The 17,304-nt window shown below is 42.6% G+C and overlaps 1 protein-coding gene across 2 annotated transcripts in view; it reads left to right on the plus strand.

Moving 5' to 3' along the window:
* TSEN15 (tRNA splicing endonuclease subunit 15) overlaps positions 1-12,385 on the plus strand; it is a 104,941-nt gene extending 92,556 nt beyond the window's left edge. For both annotated transcript variants that reach the window (XM_073592873.1, XM_073592874.1), the window contains exon 4: positions 10,261-12,385. In XM_073592873.1, the coding sequence (XP_073448974.1) occupies positions 10,261-10,465 (205 nt within the window). In that variant the 3' untranslated portion in view covers positions 10,466-12,385. The remainder of the gene's footprint in view (positions 1-10,260) is intronic.
* The last annotated feature ends 4,919 nt before the right edge of the window (positions 12,386-17,304 follow it).

The following is a 17,304-nucleotide window of genomic DNA, read 5'->3' on the forward strand; positions in this document are numbered from 1 at the left end:
TGATCAAGGGGTTAAAACTTTATTAGGGGGGGTTAGGGGGGGTTAGGGGGGTACCCTAGACCTAAAGGGGGCTAATACTAACTGCCCTAACACAGTAACTGTCACAAACTGACACCATGCAGTAATCAGAAAAATAAAAAATAAAAAACACTGCTTGGTGTCAGTGTGACAGGGAGGGGGGAGGGGTGATCGGGAGTGTTATGTGTGCCTGGCATGTTCTACTGTGTGTGTGTGTGTGTGTTCACTCACTGTGAAGTCTTCTCTCCTCGGCGCCGGAACGGAAACAGCCGAGGAGAGATGACATCACATCCCCTGCCTGTGTGTACTATACACAGGCAGGGGATGTTTCTCATTGGCTGGCAGTGATCGCGAGGGGGGCCACGATCGGATGGCCTCCCCCTCGCCTCTCAACGCTCCCAGACCGAAGCCGACCGCCGCTGGCACCGGGGGGGGGGTCCGATCGGACCCCCTGCCCGCGGGAAGGCAATCACGTACCAGGTACGTGATTTTGCCTGCCCGTGCCATTCTGCGTATATAGGCGTGAGGCGGTCGGCAAGTGGTTAAAGCGTCGCCTATGGAGATTTCTAAGTACTGAATTTTGCCGCCATTATACTAATGTGTGCGCAATTTTAAAACTTGACATGTTCTGTATCTATTTACTCGGCGTAACATCATCTTTCACATTATACAAAAAAATCGGTCTAAATTTTGTTTTTTTTCATATTCATGAAAGTTTAAAAAAAAAAAAAGTGTTTGAAAAATTTCTGCGCACATAATGTGTGACATAAGTTGCAATGACCACCATTTTATTCCCTAGGGGCTCTGCTAAAAAAAAATATATAATGTTTGGGGATTTTGAGCAATTTTCTAGCAAAAAAAAATAATGCTTTTTTCATGTAGGAGAGAGGTGTCAGAATTGGCCTGGGTGGTTAATTACCATAAGTAATATACACATTATTATTATACAGCGAACTCTTGGATTATGAGCATAATCCGTTCCAGGAGAATGCTTGTAATCCAAAGCACTCGCATATCAAAGCGAGTTTCCCCATAAAAGTCAATGGAAACAAAGATAATTTGTTCCACATTGACTTCTATTGCATGCAATACCGCATTTGGCCAGAGGTGGGGGGGGGCGCCGGAGAGCCTCACAAATATTTGGGGACAGCTCGGCTGAACTCGGAAACACCCGGGAACGGAGTATTTCCAAGTGTTTCCGAGTATTTGTGAACCGTTCCGAGTGCCGCCGGTGCCCCTGCACCTCTAGCCAAATGCGGTACTGCATACCACATTAGCTTGAATTCTGCTCGCTTTGCAAGATAACACTCGCAAACCAAGTCAGAATTTTTTTTAAAAAGTTGTTCGTCTTTTAAAACACTCGTTTCTCATTAACCAAGTTTCCACTGTGTATAGTTTTTAAGATAATTTACTATATTTTCAGAAACTGTACTCAAGCAGGTGGCTTAACGGACAAATTACTAAAGTTTGAAGTTTATAACTTCAAACCAGTCATTTCACAGTAAATAGATAAATAATAAATTATGTTATAACGTATAGTATAATAATATATTATTTAGCTTGATTAAAAAAGTACGTTTTGGGAACTAACCCAGAAACTAACTCTGAGGTGGTACTTAACACCAAAGAAACTTGCAAAATTCCATCTTAACACCACTCTCACTTGTTGGAGACTCTGTGGCAAAACGGGAACCCTTTGTCACATATTTTGGCCATGCCTATGCCTGAATGAGCTCTGGTCAGACATATCTAACATACTATCTGAACTTACACGAAACACAATGTAAAATCACCTCACAACTAGCCATCCTAAACATTAACATTCCATTTTACCATACTTTAGGACAACTACCCACATACTACTAGTAACAAGACTACTGATCGCTAGACACTGAAAGAATGTCAAGGTCCCAACAATGCTAGATGTGATTACTCTGGTGCAGACTCATTACACCTATGATCATTTAATGGCGAATGAGTCACTTACATGCTCTAAAATCCTTAACCGCTTGCCGCCCGCCGGCTGTCATATGACAGCCAGGGGGCGCGGCTCTCGTTCTGGGAGGGTGTCATATGATGCCCTCACCTTCCCTACCCACCAGGGGGCGCACATGCACTGCCGACGGCAATCGCGCGCGCCCGCCGTGTCACTGGGCACCCGATGCGCGTGCCCGGTGGCCGCAATGTCCGCCGGGCACACGCGATTGCCCAGTAACACGGCAGGACGTGGATCTGTGTGTGTAAACACACAGATCCCATGTCCTGTCAGAGAGGAGAGGAGACCGATCTGTGTTCTTAGTACAGAGCAACACTGATCGGTAGCAAACAGAAAACAACGACTCCTACGCACAGGTGGATCACCATATAGAGATGCGTCAACACAGGCTTTGCTGCCCTCAAGGATGGGGAATCCTAGTACAAACCGAAATAAAAGAAAAACAGGGGCGCACCAGCCTTGTGTATTAACTTTTTTTTAAAAATGTATTAAAATAATTAAAAGAAACAACTCACAAGCAATGGGTGGAAGAGGCACAACACGAAGTGTACCGACAGCCAGCATGCGACTTTAGGATAAGCGATGCCTTCCAAAGATCGTGGAGAGATGCAAACACATCACAATAAGCTAACGCGTTTCGAAGGGAGAGTCCCTTCTTCATCAGAGCTATGCAATGATCCCTCTTCAGCAGTCACTCCTTATAAATGCCTGAGTATCAATGAAACAAGGGTGGGATATAAGGCTCCTCCCCCTCAGGGGATCCCTCCCTCTTAAGCACTCCAATTGGTGAACAAAAAGTAGTTTGTGTAATAGATAGTGATAATAGTGATGATAGTATAAAATAATAAAATTATATATACATAGACGTACATACACATACATATACATGTACACATGCAGCATGAACCAAAAAATATTTTATATATTGAGCATATACATATATATACTCATACACACTAAGAAGCAAGCTGAACCATTCGGGATGAAACAGAGCGTGCTGTGCACATAAAATGTGACAGATGACATGAGCGTAGGGTGTACCAGATGTAAAATTCATGGTAAGCGATAGTATACATAGTGGGTGGGAACCTCCCACTCCGCAAATACACCAGTCTCATCACACAAATCAAGAGCTATAACAGATAGTCTTAAATGTATGTGCCAAAGAGAAAGAAGAGTGAATACCTACAATGTAATCTGGAGGAGTGCAGGTGGAGCACCTCTGTACCGAGTGCACAACAGGCCGGTAACGGTGTGGCTATAGTCCAGTGGAGCACACGCTGGTGTGCTTGCGTTCCAGTCTAAAGGAAGGAGCGGAATCCACATCGCCCCTTCCGCATCTCGCACAGCTTGCTCCCAATGCAAGCGGCGAGACACAACGTGATGACGCGTGACTGGGGGCGGGGCCGGCATATGGAGGCCGTCTCGCTCTCAATGCGAGCGGCAAGAGATAGCCCAATGACAAGTGACTTGGGGCGGGACCAACATGTAGGGGCCGGCTCGCTCTCAGTGCGAGCAGCGAGAGTCGGCCTGGTGACAGATGACTGGGGGCGGGGCCGGCATATGGGGGCCGTTTGTTCACCAAAGCCTTTCCACTGTCAGTCTGTGCTAGCAGCTGCCCTACACTGATCGGTCTCCTCCCCTTGTGAGTCCCCTCCCCCTTCAGTTAGAAACATTCCCTAGGAACACAGTTAACCCCTCGATCACCCCCTAGTGTTAACCTCTTCCCTGCAAGTCACATTTATACAGTAATCAGTGCATTTTTATAGCACGGATCGCTGTATAAATGTGAATGGTCCCAAAAAGTGTCCGATGTGTCCGCCACAATATCGCAGTCACAATAAAAATCGCTCCCATGGCTAGTAAAAAAAAAAAAATTAATAAAAATGCTATAAATCTATCCCCTATTTTGTAGACGCTATAACTTTTGCGCAAACCAATCAATATATGCTTATTGCGATTTTTTTTTTTTTTTTTTTTTTTGCCAAAAATATGTAGAAGAATAAGTATCAGCCTAAACTGAGGAAAAATTTTGTTTTAAAAAAAAAATGGATATTTAAAGTAAAAAATATTGTGTTTTTTTCAAACTTGTCCCTCTTCTTTTGTTTATAGTGCAAAAAATAAAAACCGCAGATGTGATCAAATACCACCAAAATAATGCTCTATTTGTGGGGAAAAAATAATAATTTCATTTGGGTACAGTGTTGTATGACTGCGCAATTGTCATTCACAGTGTGACAGCGCTGAAAGCTGAAAAATGGCTTGGGCAGGAAGGGGGTTAAAATACCCTGTATTGAGATGGTTAAACAATGGCTTCCCTGGAACAATTGGTAGGAAAGACTTGTCAACCTTTGAATTTAATTAGTATGTTTTACCTTTGGGTTCCTGCCTACCTTCCCTCCTAAAGCATTTGGGTGAGAGGCATTGTCTCCATCCCCCCGACATAGTATGCACCCAGATGGGGTGTCTGGGGATGATAGACAACACTCTTAACCATACACATAGCATTGAGAATTGTTAACACTGTTGATACTATTTACACTTGTTCATATGATATTATGTCATATATACCTGCCTTGTGAATCTTTCGCTACCGAATCTCAATGTATGACAAAGTTTATTACCTATTCGATGTTATATGTGAAACTTCAATAAAAACTATTGAAAAAAAAAAGTTCCTTTTCAGCAGCAGCAGATTCTCCCTCTTAACTGTGTGAGAAAAACATGGGATTATGGGTAAAACTTCTACCCATAGACCCATGTTTTTTCCTTGTGGTTAATAGGGCTGGGCTGGAAGGGAGCATGTGTCTTTTAGACACATGCCCCCTTCTATGAGAGCCTTCACTGCAGCATTTTTATTGAACAGCTTGGACCAATGGTGCTTTACCATTGGTCCAAGGCTCCAAGCTGTCCATTGAGCTCAGTGCCTCTGACAAACTCATCCTCTCAGTCTGCTGCAAACAGCATGTGCCAGCTTGTATTTAAGCTGGCCACACTGTATGTAGCTTCTGACAGGCTGCACAAGGAGCCCCGTATCTCCAAAACCATAGGTGCCAGGAGCCCCAAATTTTGACCAGTGGTGGGGTGGACTTCAGATACTTACCCCCCAAACATGGGGTCTCTGTGACCCACCAGGTCGCCAAGCTCTGACCCTCAAAGCTTGATCCTTTTTTTTTTTTTTTTTTTTTTTTTTATGTTCATGACAGGTAAGGCTCTGCCTCACCTGCCTCCTCTGGCTGCACGTCCCTGCCTCATAGTATCGACTTGTAAGTTGAAAACATCCTGTAAGGACATTATTCCACTGCATAGCTTGGTGTCATCTACAAACACTAAAATGGTATTTTTAATCCCAGACCCTATATCATTTATAAAATGGTACACCCAGGGTGTTTTTTCTCAAACAATAGGTGCTGGAACTCAACCACGACCCCCCAAAACCCATCCCCCCACACACACCCTCCAAATCACATCAAATAGTGGGTGTGGTCATATTTCACAAACAGTAGGAGGGCCTTAAAGGGGCATTACATATCAGGATTGCATTACATACAGAGTTCATGGGGGTTACACGCAGAGTGCAGAGCTTTCACTTGTAAACACAGAAACCAGACTTCTGTGTTTACAAGTGATTGTGGTGAGCAGGCACCAAAGGGTCCAAGTCAGAGGTGGTGGAACTGAGTTCCACCAAGTTCCCCCTGAAAAAAAGCCCTGGGTACACCACTAATGACCTTAGACCATTCAGTGTATGAATCATTGACCGCTACTCTCTGAATTTGTTTTTTTTTATCCAGTTTTCTATCCATTTACAAACTGATTTTTCCAAGCCTGTAGACTTTACCTTACACATTAGGTGTGTGTGGGAAACTGTATCAAATGCTTTGGCAAAATCTAAATATACTACGTCCACAGCCACTCCTTTGCCTAAGGTTTTACTTACCTCCTTATAAAAAGAAATCAGACATATGACCATGATATGTTTACTGGTTGGCATAAAATTGGCCTTCAGTTTCGTGGCTATGAAATTTTTATTTTCTTTATATCGTTGCAGTACATCAGCGCTTTTTTTTTATTTTAAGGTAAAAATGCACCCTTCAGAACAGCTATAGTATGGGTCATTTACGTTATCTGTATGGGAAGGACCAATCCTAGTGGCTTGTTGCTGTCAGTAGAACAGTTGCTCGGGCAAGTAAAAAAAAATGATCATGATAGCTATTTTTAAAGTAGTATAAGCTCATGTTGGTCTTCTGTTCACGGTTCCCAGCTCCTCCTCTTTCTATTCACATAGGTTTGTAAAGTTTAGACTTCAAAATGTTGTATTACAATTACAGATTTATGGAGCACTCTGCAGAACTTGACAAATAACTTGGCCTGAGGATGTGTGAACATCTATGCCCTGAAGTCTATGGATCACTCAAATCTATGTCATCAGCATAGGCCAGAAACTAACAGGCATCACTGTCTTTGTCCATGTATTAGCACAGGCATGTCACACTGATATTTTATAGGCCACGTGCTTGCTTCTTATCTACAACCCTCACTCTCAGTGGTTTAAAGATTAAACAACAAGATAAATAAAAAACTAATGTACCCCAGCTGTTCTACAAAAAGTTACACTTATAAAATTATGCAGGTAAATATTTCAGGACCCTTTCTCTGGGATTAAAAATGGTAAATTGCAACTGTATTGTTAAAATAATCTTCTGGAATTGGGTAGGCATTCTTATTATTATACAGGATTTTTATAGTGCCAACAGTTTGTGCAGCTCTTTACAATGTGAAGGCAGACCGTACGGTTGCAATACAATTCAATACAGAAGAAATCAGAGGGCAATGCTTACAATCCAAAAATGGCCCACAGTAGACATAACGGTTCACAGAGTTTGGCATGTCTTTGTTAATGGTTGAGATAAAAGTGATTGGACTTGATCAGAGCACTGTGCTTTGAATATTTATAATGCACATTAAGGGGTTGTTCACATCAGGTGTGGTGTGGGAACGTGTGCGAAATTGTGCGTTTTCCTGCTCCACACAAAAACACGCTGCCTTACACATGTGCCATTAAGTCTTAATAGCACCCCCATGGATCTGGCAAATGCATATGCGCCTGCAGCTGCCAAAATGCATTGCACCTCAGCACCCCTGCAGTTTAGTGCAGCACGATTTTAAAAATCATGCCTGCACTATTTTTGTGCATTTCATATGCATAGAGCAGCCCATTAAAGCTAATGGGCTGCCCTTAATCTGCCATGCTGGAACGCACAAAAAAGGTGCGTACCTGGACACCTCGTAGTGTAAACAAGCCCTCAATAGTTAAGCATGTTCTCACCTGCACAGCAGCCTAAGTCAGGGTGTTTGTTAAGATTATATATTTTACCAACCTTGGTAATTTTCACCAATTTTACCTGATTTCACTTTTAAACTGTTTCTTTGGTTTATAGCATGTTTTATTTATTTATTTTATTTATTTCAGGTACTTGTATAGCGCCGTCAATTTACGCAGCGCTTTACATATACATTGTACATTCACATCAGTCCCTACCCTCAAGGAGCTTACAATCTAAGGTCCCTAACTCACATTCATACATACTAGGGACAATTTAGACAGGATCCAATTAACCTACCAGCATGTCTTTGGAGTGTGGGCGGAAACCGGAGTACCCGGAGGAAACCAACGCAGGCACAGGGAGAACATGCAAACTCCAGGCAGGTAGTGTCATGGTTGGGATGTTTTTATAAGCTGTCCTGAAATTGGTGAAAAGATGGTGTATTTCTGACTGGTTCCCAGTTTCATTTTTCAGTTTTAAGTGAAATATCTGATTCCGTGTTGTTTTCCCAGATGAAAACTGAGATTGTTCTGATAGAAAAGTATGGACACTTGGAAAAGATTTTGTGTGTCGTGTTGGAAAAAAAAATACATTTGACATTTGTCATAACAAGATAACATTGGATGTTGTGTTTTACAGGCTTTTCTCATAGACGTCTTCTTGTAAACCCCATAAAGCTCATGTTTGTGTACATTCTTGCCATTCATTCATGCCTGTGACAGTTAAGGGGCTGGAGCCTTGGTAAAACATTTAAAGTTTTATGATGGGGACAGCCACAATATTCCGACAAAGGTGCTCTGCAGATGTGTAAAAACAAACTATTGTATGATTTTATTTTTGGGCATTGCGCATAGGTTGCCATGGGATGAGACTGCAAAACCTTTATCATAGTACTGTCATTACTGTTTCCTCAATTGAAGCACAAGGAGTAATCCCTTTTTTATGGAAAGGCTAATGATAGAATGTTTGGTCACAGAGGATATTTGTGACTGAGCTTGGAGACCTTTACTTTACTTAAATTGTTGGCCAACTGTTCACTAAAGATGTGGTAGTGAAGTGTAGGGAGACGACATGAATTGCCCATAGTCAAAGTAATATAACTTTCAGCTACGATATCTCACAAAAGTGAGTACACCCCTCACATTTTTGTAAATATTTTATTATATCTTTTCATGTGACAACACTGAAGAAATGACACTTTGCTACAATGTAAAGTAGTGAGTGTACAGCTTGTATAACAGTGTAAATTTGCTGTCCCTTCAAAATAACTCAACACACAGCCATTAATGTCTACACCGCTGGCAACAAAAGTGAGTACACCCCTAAGTGAAAATGTCCAAATTTGTCCAAAGAGTCAATATTTTGTGTGGCCATCATTTATTTTCAAGCACTGCCTTAACCCTCTTGGACATGGAGTTCACCAGCGCTTCACAGGTTGCCACTGGAGTCCTCTTCCACTCCTCCATGATGACATCACGGAGCTGGTGGATGTTAGAGACCTTACGCTTCTCCACCTTCTGTTTGAGGATTCCCCACAGATGCTCAATAGGGTTTAGGTCTGGAGAAATGCTTGGTCAGTCCATCACCTTTACCCTCAGCTTCTTTTGCAAGGCAGTCATCATCTTGGAGGTGTGTTTGGGGTCATTATCATGTTGGAATACTGCCCTGCGGCCCAGTCTCTGAGGGGAGAGGGGGATCATGCTCTGCTTCAATATGTCACAGTACATGTTGGCATTCATGGTTCCCTCAATGAACTGTAGCTCCCCAGTGCCAGCAGCACTCATGCAGCCCCAGACGATGACACTCCCACCATCATGCTTGACTGTAAGCAAGACACACTTGTCTTTGTACTCCTCACCTGGTTGCCGCCACACACTCTTGACAGCATCTGAACCAAATAAGTTCATCTTGATCTCATCAGACCACAGGGCATGGTTCCAGTAATCCATGTCCTTAGTCTGCTTGTCTTTAGCAAACTGTTTGCGGGCTTTCTTGAGTAGCCTCTTTTAGTAGAGGCTTCCTTCTGGGACGACAGCCATGCAGACCAATTTGATGCAGTGTGCGGTGTATGGTCTGAGCACTGACAGGCTGACCCCTCACCCCTTCAACCTTTGCAGCAATGCTGGCAGCACTCATACATCTATTTCCCAAAGACAACCCCTGGATATAACGCTGAGCATGTGCACTCAACTTCTTTGGTCGACAATGGTGAGGCCTGTTCTAAGTGGAACTTGTCCTGTTAAAACGCTGTATGGTCTTGGCCACCGTGCTGCAGCTCCGTGTCAGGGTCTTGGCAATCTTCCTATAGCTTAGGCCATCTTAGTGTAAAGCAACAATTCTTTTTTTCAGATCCTCAGAGAGTTCTTTGCCATGAGGTACCATGTTGAACTTCCAGTGACCAGCATGAGAGTGAGAGCGATAACACTAAACCTAACACACCTGCTCCCCATTCAACGTGAGACCTTGTAAAACGAGTCACATGACCCTGGGGAGGGAAAATGGCTACTTGGGCCTAATTTGGACATTTTCACTTAGGGGTGTACTCACTTTTGTTGCCAGCGGTTTAGATATTAATGGCTGTGTGTTGAGTTATTTTGAGGTGACAGCAAATTTACACTGTTATACAAGCTGTACACTCACTACTTTACATTGTAGCAAAGTGTCATTTCTTCAGTGTTGTCACATGAAAAGAGAGAAGAAAATCTTTACAAAAATGTGAGGGGTGTACTCACTTTTGTTAGATACTGTAAACTGACTAAATGTTATAGTTTTGGCTATGGTAAAACCCTGAGTTCTTAGGTGAATTTCTAAAGGGGATAAATACTAGCAGATATTTCCAAAGTAAAACTATTTATATCGTTTTAAAGTGGGTAACCTATTCTCTTTTTATTAAGTATCCTTTTGTGTTTGTTTTTGTTTCAGAATTCAGCAGTATCTGAAACTTGGCCACACAGCAGAAGATGAAAATGTATCATATTCAACACTTTTAGGCATTGTGGAATCTGATTCAACTATTGTTTACTACAAACTGTCAAACGGTTTTGTGATCCCAGATCCCCCAGACTTTGCAGAGGACGTGGACAATAAACGCTGGAAAAAGAAAAAAAAACTTAGGTGTTTGAGCTAGCCAAAAAGTTATACAGTGCTGAAAGATTTGTGTGTGTGTGTTTTTTTTTTTTTTTTTTTTTTTTTTTTTAATGATGGTGTCATCATTGTGCTTGGTATGGGTATATCTCTATTAAGGTATTGTATTAACATCACCTAATAAAGATATTTGAAGAGCCTTTAAAGTGGTTGTAAAGCTTAAACATGTTTTACCTTAATGCATCCCTTGCATTGAGGTAAAAAATGCTTAGGTGTCAGCATCCCTCCTCACCCCCCCGCCCCCTTTTATTTACTTCAGCCCTCATTCGATGCGGGGGGGCGGGGCCAAGTCCCGCTGTCTGTGTCAATAAACGCAGCAATGGGGCTCGGGTGTGAGCACACACAAGTGCTCCCATGGGAAGCGGCTTCCCATGGGGTCACTGGACAGAGGGGAGGGGCCAGGAGCGCTGGCGGGGGGCCGGAAAAGAGGTTTGCAGCCGCTCCGTGTAATTCTGTTGCACAGACCAGGTAAGTATAGATATGTTTGTTATTTTTATTTGTATTTTTTTTTTTTTAATGTACCTTTACAATCACTTTAATAGTCTGTGCCAAAAAGGATGATGGCTGGAAATGTCTGGTCAGTCAAGAGATTTGTCATGTTACTGAGTGGATAACAAGCACTTGTCATATATTTCTGCAGCAGTACTCCTCATGGCAGCCTTTTAATGAGACGTTGTTTTTTCCAATATAATTATAACTGTAAAATCTGCAATGTAAATCTCATGAATACGTTGGTTCTACTTATGCCCTGTACACACGAGCGGACTAGGTCCGACGGGATTAGTCCGGCGGATAATCCGATAGTGTGTGGGCTAGTCCGATAGTTTTTCGGGATAAAAATCTGACAGACCTAGAAATTGAACATGTTTCAAATCTGTCCGATGGACTAAAATTGGGAAAACTGTTCGTCTGTGTGCTCGTCCGATGAATTAAATACGACGCAAGGGAAGCTATTGGCTACTGGCTATTGAACTTCCTTTTTTAGTCTGTTTACGTCATCATGTTCAAACCGAACGGACTTAAGAACGGACTTAGTCCTATCGTGTGTGGCCAAGTCCGTTGGTTCGGAAAGATTGTCGGTCCTAGTCAGAAAGACCATCGGACCTAGGCCGCTGGAAAGTCCGCTCGTGTGTACGCGGCATTACAGGCCCACTGCGGGCACCAAGAAAAGTGAAAATCATTAAAAATACTACTTTGTCTTCATCCACTCCTCTATTTTGCTATGCAATTTTGTTAAGATGTAGATTCCACACACATAAATGCATACATAGGTGTTTTGAAATCACACTGACTAGAGTTCCCATAGTTATATTGTGCTAAAAAGAAGGTTTTGGCACCCCTGTTTAAATTGCATGTTTTGAATATTTTCAACGCCAAAATTTATCTCAGTTTCTGCAGGGAAAAGTTAAACATTACATATACTGAATTTAAGAGTTTGGGGTACCATGTCAACCAGCAATTTAGTCATTTGCCAGATGCTGTTCTTCCTTTTTAGCTCATTTGAGATGCCCACCTCATTATATCGTGTCTATTTGTTTCATTGTGTCATTCCATAAGCCTTACTCCATAGAAGCTGTGGTTTCCATACCTGCACTGATGATGCCCAACTATCTTGTACAGCTGTATGCAGTTTGGAATTAACTGCCCTATAATAAAGACTGTGTCTGCAATCTAAACCAGTAATCCTGGATGTGTAATTGGCCACAAAGAGGCATAAAGGAAAGATTTGCATGGCTCCACCCCTATCCTAAAATTAATAAACCCCCTTTAACCACTTCAGCTCCGGAAGGTTTACCCTCCTTCATGACCAAGCTATTTTTTGCAATATGCCACTGCGTTATTTTAACTGACGTTTTCACAGTCATGTGAAGCTGTACCCAAATAAAGTGTATGCAAACAGCAACTTTTAGCAGGACTGCGACATTGCGGCGGACAAATCGGACACTAAGTGACACTTTTGACACTTTTTTTGGGGGGGGGGGGGGGGAGCGCTTAACAATATGCACTGTCAGTGTACTAATGACACTGGCTGGGAAGGGGTTAACATCAGGAGTGATCAAAGGGTTAAATGTGTTCATAGGGAGTGCTTGCTAACTGTGGGGGATGTTTTTATTGTGGGCAGGCAGAGATCCGTGTTCCTGCTTAGCAGAAACACAGGATGTGCCATGTACCTTGTTTACATTGTTTACCCTCTCTTGGGAATGATCGGCGGGTCCTGGCGTACATCGAGTCCGCCGGACCTGCTGATTGGCTCCCACTGTGTCCAATCACAGCGGGAGCGGGTCGGCGGATGCACACGTGCACGCCTCAGACCCGGAGATGCAGGATCATGTACAGGTATGTGATTCTGCACATGGGAGCCCCTGTATATGTACAGTATATGGTCGGCAAGCGGTTAAAGAGTAAGCTTTTGTTGCAAAAAAAACATTCTCCTCTGTTGATCAATGTAGATTGCAAGGATTTCAACAAACTTTTTTTGCGGATTCCTGCCTTTTGTTATTCAAAATAAATAGCTGTTTGCTCATTTGTGCCCATTTACAAAGTGAAATTGAATTTTGGGAATATCTCACCAAAATGAGAATTCGCTCCTTGAAGTTTTCCATTCTGGCAAAATGCTTTTGAGTCCTGAAATGTAGAGTGGACCAGACTAGCAGAGAGAACTCAACGGGAGCCTCAACCTCCTATGATGAGAAAGGCCAGACTAACCACCGATTACTTCTGGAATAGTGCTTAGCATTGGAGTGTACATGTGACTTTTAATTGTGACCAATAGTATTCAACATTTCAAGGTTGTGTGCTGCTCTTTGAAATTTAAAAACTGTTATACGGCATACAAGAGCCAACTGTGAGCTCCATTCATCTGCACAGCAAACTGAGAACATCCAGGGTTGAGCAACGGTGAGTCTCTTGGAATACTCAAAACTTCTAGTCAGAGGGAAAAACTTACATCATACAGGCACTTACAACCACCCTGCCTGTTGACCAAGGATTGGACTTTAAAGCCCCCTTCAGTGTCACTGAATGCAGCACTGCCTTAGGGAAACATTGATAATAAATGCTACTTCATCCACAAAATCCACCAAGCACTTAAGCTCACCAAGAACACTAATAATCTGCTCTTTCAATGATTCATGGGTGATGGAGACCTCGACTCTGGTTCCCAACTATATTGCGCTTGCCACGAAGTCCTGCGATCACTGGCTTACAAGTGCCCTCTGCCTCTTCACATGAATCTCTGATATCCGTCAATTCATCAATCTTGGATAAAGCCAACGTAAACTGAATCTTCCCTGGGAAGAATAACACTCCTGACAAAATGCATAATGGTAGCGTCCATACCTTTTGCAGTAGGGTGCAGTGGTGTTTCTGCAACGCATGTTAAGTGCGTTAGCTTGATGCAGTGTCATTCTTTTGACCAGAAAATCGGCACTTTCCTCTGAAGTAGGGTCTAATTCTGCTGCTGCTTACTTATGTAAAACTTCATATCACTACTCCCACTCCTCTTGATTCAACCTCTTCACCTTTCCATTTATTGGGGAGTATGGAAGGCCGTGTCTTGAAAACGTAAATTATGTTCTGACCTTAAAGGCAATCATCTAGGACTAGGTCATTCCTCTCTGGACCTGCTTAACCACCCTAATGAATGACTGGATCCAAGAGACACTCAAAACCTGCTTAGCCTCTTTAAGGCTTATGACTGACCTTCTTCTACCTCTGGTGTAGCCAGGTGGAGGCAGGAGTGAATGGCTTGGATAAAGGTGCCCTTAGAGCCAGGAATAAAGATGGCTCTAATGGGCTCCGGGCCTCCTTGGTAAGAAGGGCTGATTGTAATGCCCTGAATTCATCTGCAGGGCTGCGTTCTTGACAGTGCGCCCAGAGTCAGCTGGCATAAGTGGCTGGAGAACTTAGACTCACTAACTACTTGCCAATGAACGGCCATGACTTGCTGGCTTACAACATCCTTTGTCCTTTAGAGAGGTCTCAGCGGCAATATCCACAGACATGTTGGTCTGGTAATAGCTCTGAGCCACAGACCCAGCACTTCTTACCATTTTGTTGCTATTAGCGCTCAGGGGAGGAGGAATGCTGACACTCACTGGTAACTCTGTGCCTCCTGGGCAAGACCTGTGGGGCTGGATGAGCTGCTGTCCACACTGGACTTGTCATGACATGGTAATGCTCTTTTAGCTTGACCTTAAGCAAGAGTGAGAGCGGGCTAGGTCTTGGCTATGTGTCAGAAAGTTCCTATTGGAGCAAGGATGTCAGCACTGCGCAGAAAGAAAAAAGAAGACTCAGAAAAAGAAGCAAACAGATCAGAGTGAATCACCACCCCGCCCCGCCCCCCCCCCAATTCACCTGCAGCATAAGCAAGGGAAAACAGAAGATGTTCCCAGTGCAAAAAAAACCTCACACATTCGTGAATCTGGACATGCCATAGCAAAAGATGACTGCCTCTGCACAGTGCATGCATGGACGCCATAGCCGGTCCAGAGAAACGCATGCAGCATGGACTGCAGCATCCAAACATCAGCTCAGGTGTGCATAGAAACGCATGCAGCATGGACTGCAGCAACCAAACGCCAGGTCTGGTGTGCAGAGAAACACACGCATCATGGACTGCAGCTACCAAACATCAGCTCAGGTGTGCAGAGAAACACATGCATCATGGACTGCAGCATCCAAACGCCAGCTCAGGTGTGCAGAGCCTGTAAGAAGGGAGAGAGAATGGATTGATACAAGACTCGGGTAAGTATTTAGGGAGTGGGTTCGGGGGGTAAACAACTAATGGAAGATTTTTTATCCTAATGCAAGTAAAGCATTAAGGTAAAAAACCTTTTGGCTTTAGAACCACTTTAAAGTCCATTTTTGAATGAAAATCTTTTTGTGCAATTGTATATCTGCAGATGGGGTACCACAGCAGCCAGCAAGCTTTGGCAGCTCTGCACATGCTCCGTTTTCAGTGAGTTTCTATGCTGAACATTTCCTCCCTATCACATCTGAGCAGCCCATATGACTATAGAGTCACACATGTAGTCACATACAAAGTGGTAAATAACAGCCAACTCCCTCCATCCCCCTCCATGCCCACTAACCAGCTAAACACAATGGGGGGGGGATATTACATATAGATGGATGGAGGCTTCACCTCCCTCTTATTCTAAGACACAGGCTGGAGGGGCAGAAATCTGCCCACACCATGTTATTGCCAAAATATAATAAAAATGTCATTTGAAATATATACTTGTATGACAATTTAAAACAGTTTATTGATATTTATTTTTACTTATGAATTCCTAAGACTGATTTTAGAAGCTCCTCCTGCTTATGTTTCCCTGCAGACAGGCTAGGAAAGATCTTGGTCATGTGACAGCTGTATATTGATTAGGAAAAATGTACTTTAGATTTTTTTTTTTTTAACTAAAATACTTAGTGCCATCATCCACATACAGAAAGAGAAGGGGCAATGTAAATTAAACATTCTGTGTTTGATATCACTTTAAGTATTCCAGCATCCAAAAGCAGTCCAAGTCTGGGGTGAGCAAAGTTAACAGGCCAACTAAAACCAACAAACAGACCCACAAAAAAAAAAAAAAAACACTTCTAAACGCAAATGCGGCAAAACTGACGTTTTTAAACGTCGGTTACTCTTTGTCAAGTTAAATTGTTGAAGAGAGGTTTTAAAATTTCCCGTGTACATTAAGTCTAAAACTTCCCTAAGTGGGATTTTTTGCTTCTAAGTTAAAGCGGGTCTGTGTCAGTTATTAGTGCATCTGCAGCATTGAAAATCTCTATACTGAAAGGTTCTTCTTCGCTTTGAATAATGCATGGAAAAAAACATTTGAAATGTTCATACATGTTTATAAATGAATGCTGTAAAGCTTGTCAAAAATGCATTAAATTGCAAAAGCATAAGTGTAAAATTATCCTAAACAAAAAACTTTTTGGATCAAATGTGCATAATGCAAATGCATTTTTAGAAAACTAGATTCCAACACACCTCCACCTGAATCTGAATGACTCTCCCTTCTTACTGCACCCCCTTGTGGCACTAATTGGTACCCCAGAGCCTTTGTATCCCAATGTAGGAACAAACTGAAGCGCAATTGAATGGAACTTTATCAGTTTCATTTTATCTCATTGAATATTGTTGTTTGCCAGTCATTCTTTCTAAAAATGTTGTTTCCTTGACAAATAAACTGCACCGCACCTGCACATGTTCCCAGTATAGCAGAAACCGGCAGAGGCATGCATTCCAGACAAGTTATAACATGGGAGATTTGCAGCTGTGATTGTCTTTTTTTGTAGGATACTTAAGCTGAGGACATTTGTATGAAACTGACCTTAAAGTTCAGAGTGCCCCAGGAATAAATGTGCAAATTTCATTAGGTTAACAGTCCACTGATTTAACACATTTTTTAAATTGTCTAAGTTAACTCTTGACCGGTTATGTATTTTAATGATTACTTATACCAGGATGTATATTTTGCTAATATGAACATTTTTTGTAATTAGTCCTTAAAGGAGTTGTAAAGGCAGAAGATTTTTTTATCTTAATGCATTCTATGTATTAAGATAATACGCCTTCTGTGTGTAGCAGCCTCCTCAGCACTCCCTAATTAACCTGAGCCTCCTCTCCCCAGCGATGTCCACAAGTGTCTTAGCCGTCCAGGACTCTCCTCCTGATTGGCTGAGACACAGCAGCAGCACCATTAGCTCCCGCAGCTGTCAATCAAAGTCAGTTAGCCAATCTGGGGAGAGAGGGGGCGGGGCCGGCTCGGGCTTCGTGTCTGAATGAACACACAGAGCAGTGAATTGGCTCTG

Source organism: Aquarana catesbeiana, linkage group LG07 (assembly GCF_042186555.1).
Source record: "Aquarana catesbeiana isolate 2022-GZ linkage group LG07, ASM4218655v1, whole genome shotgun sequence".
Classification (NCBI taxonomy): Eukaryota; Metazoa; Chordata; class Amphibia; order Anura; family Ranidae; genus Aquarana; species Aquarana catesbeiana.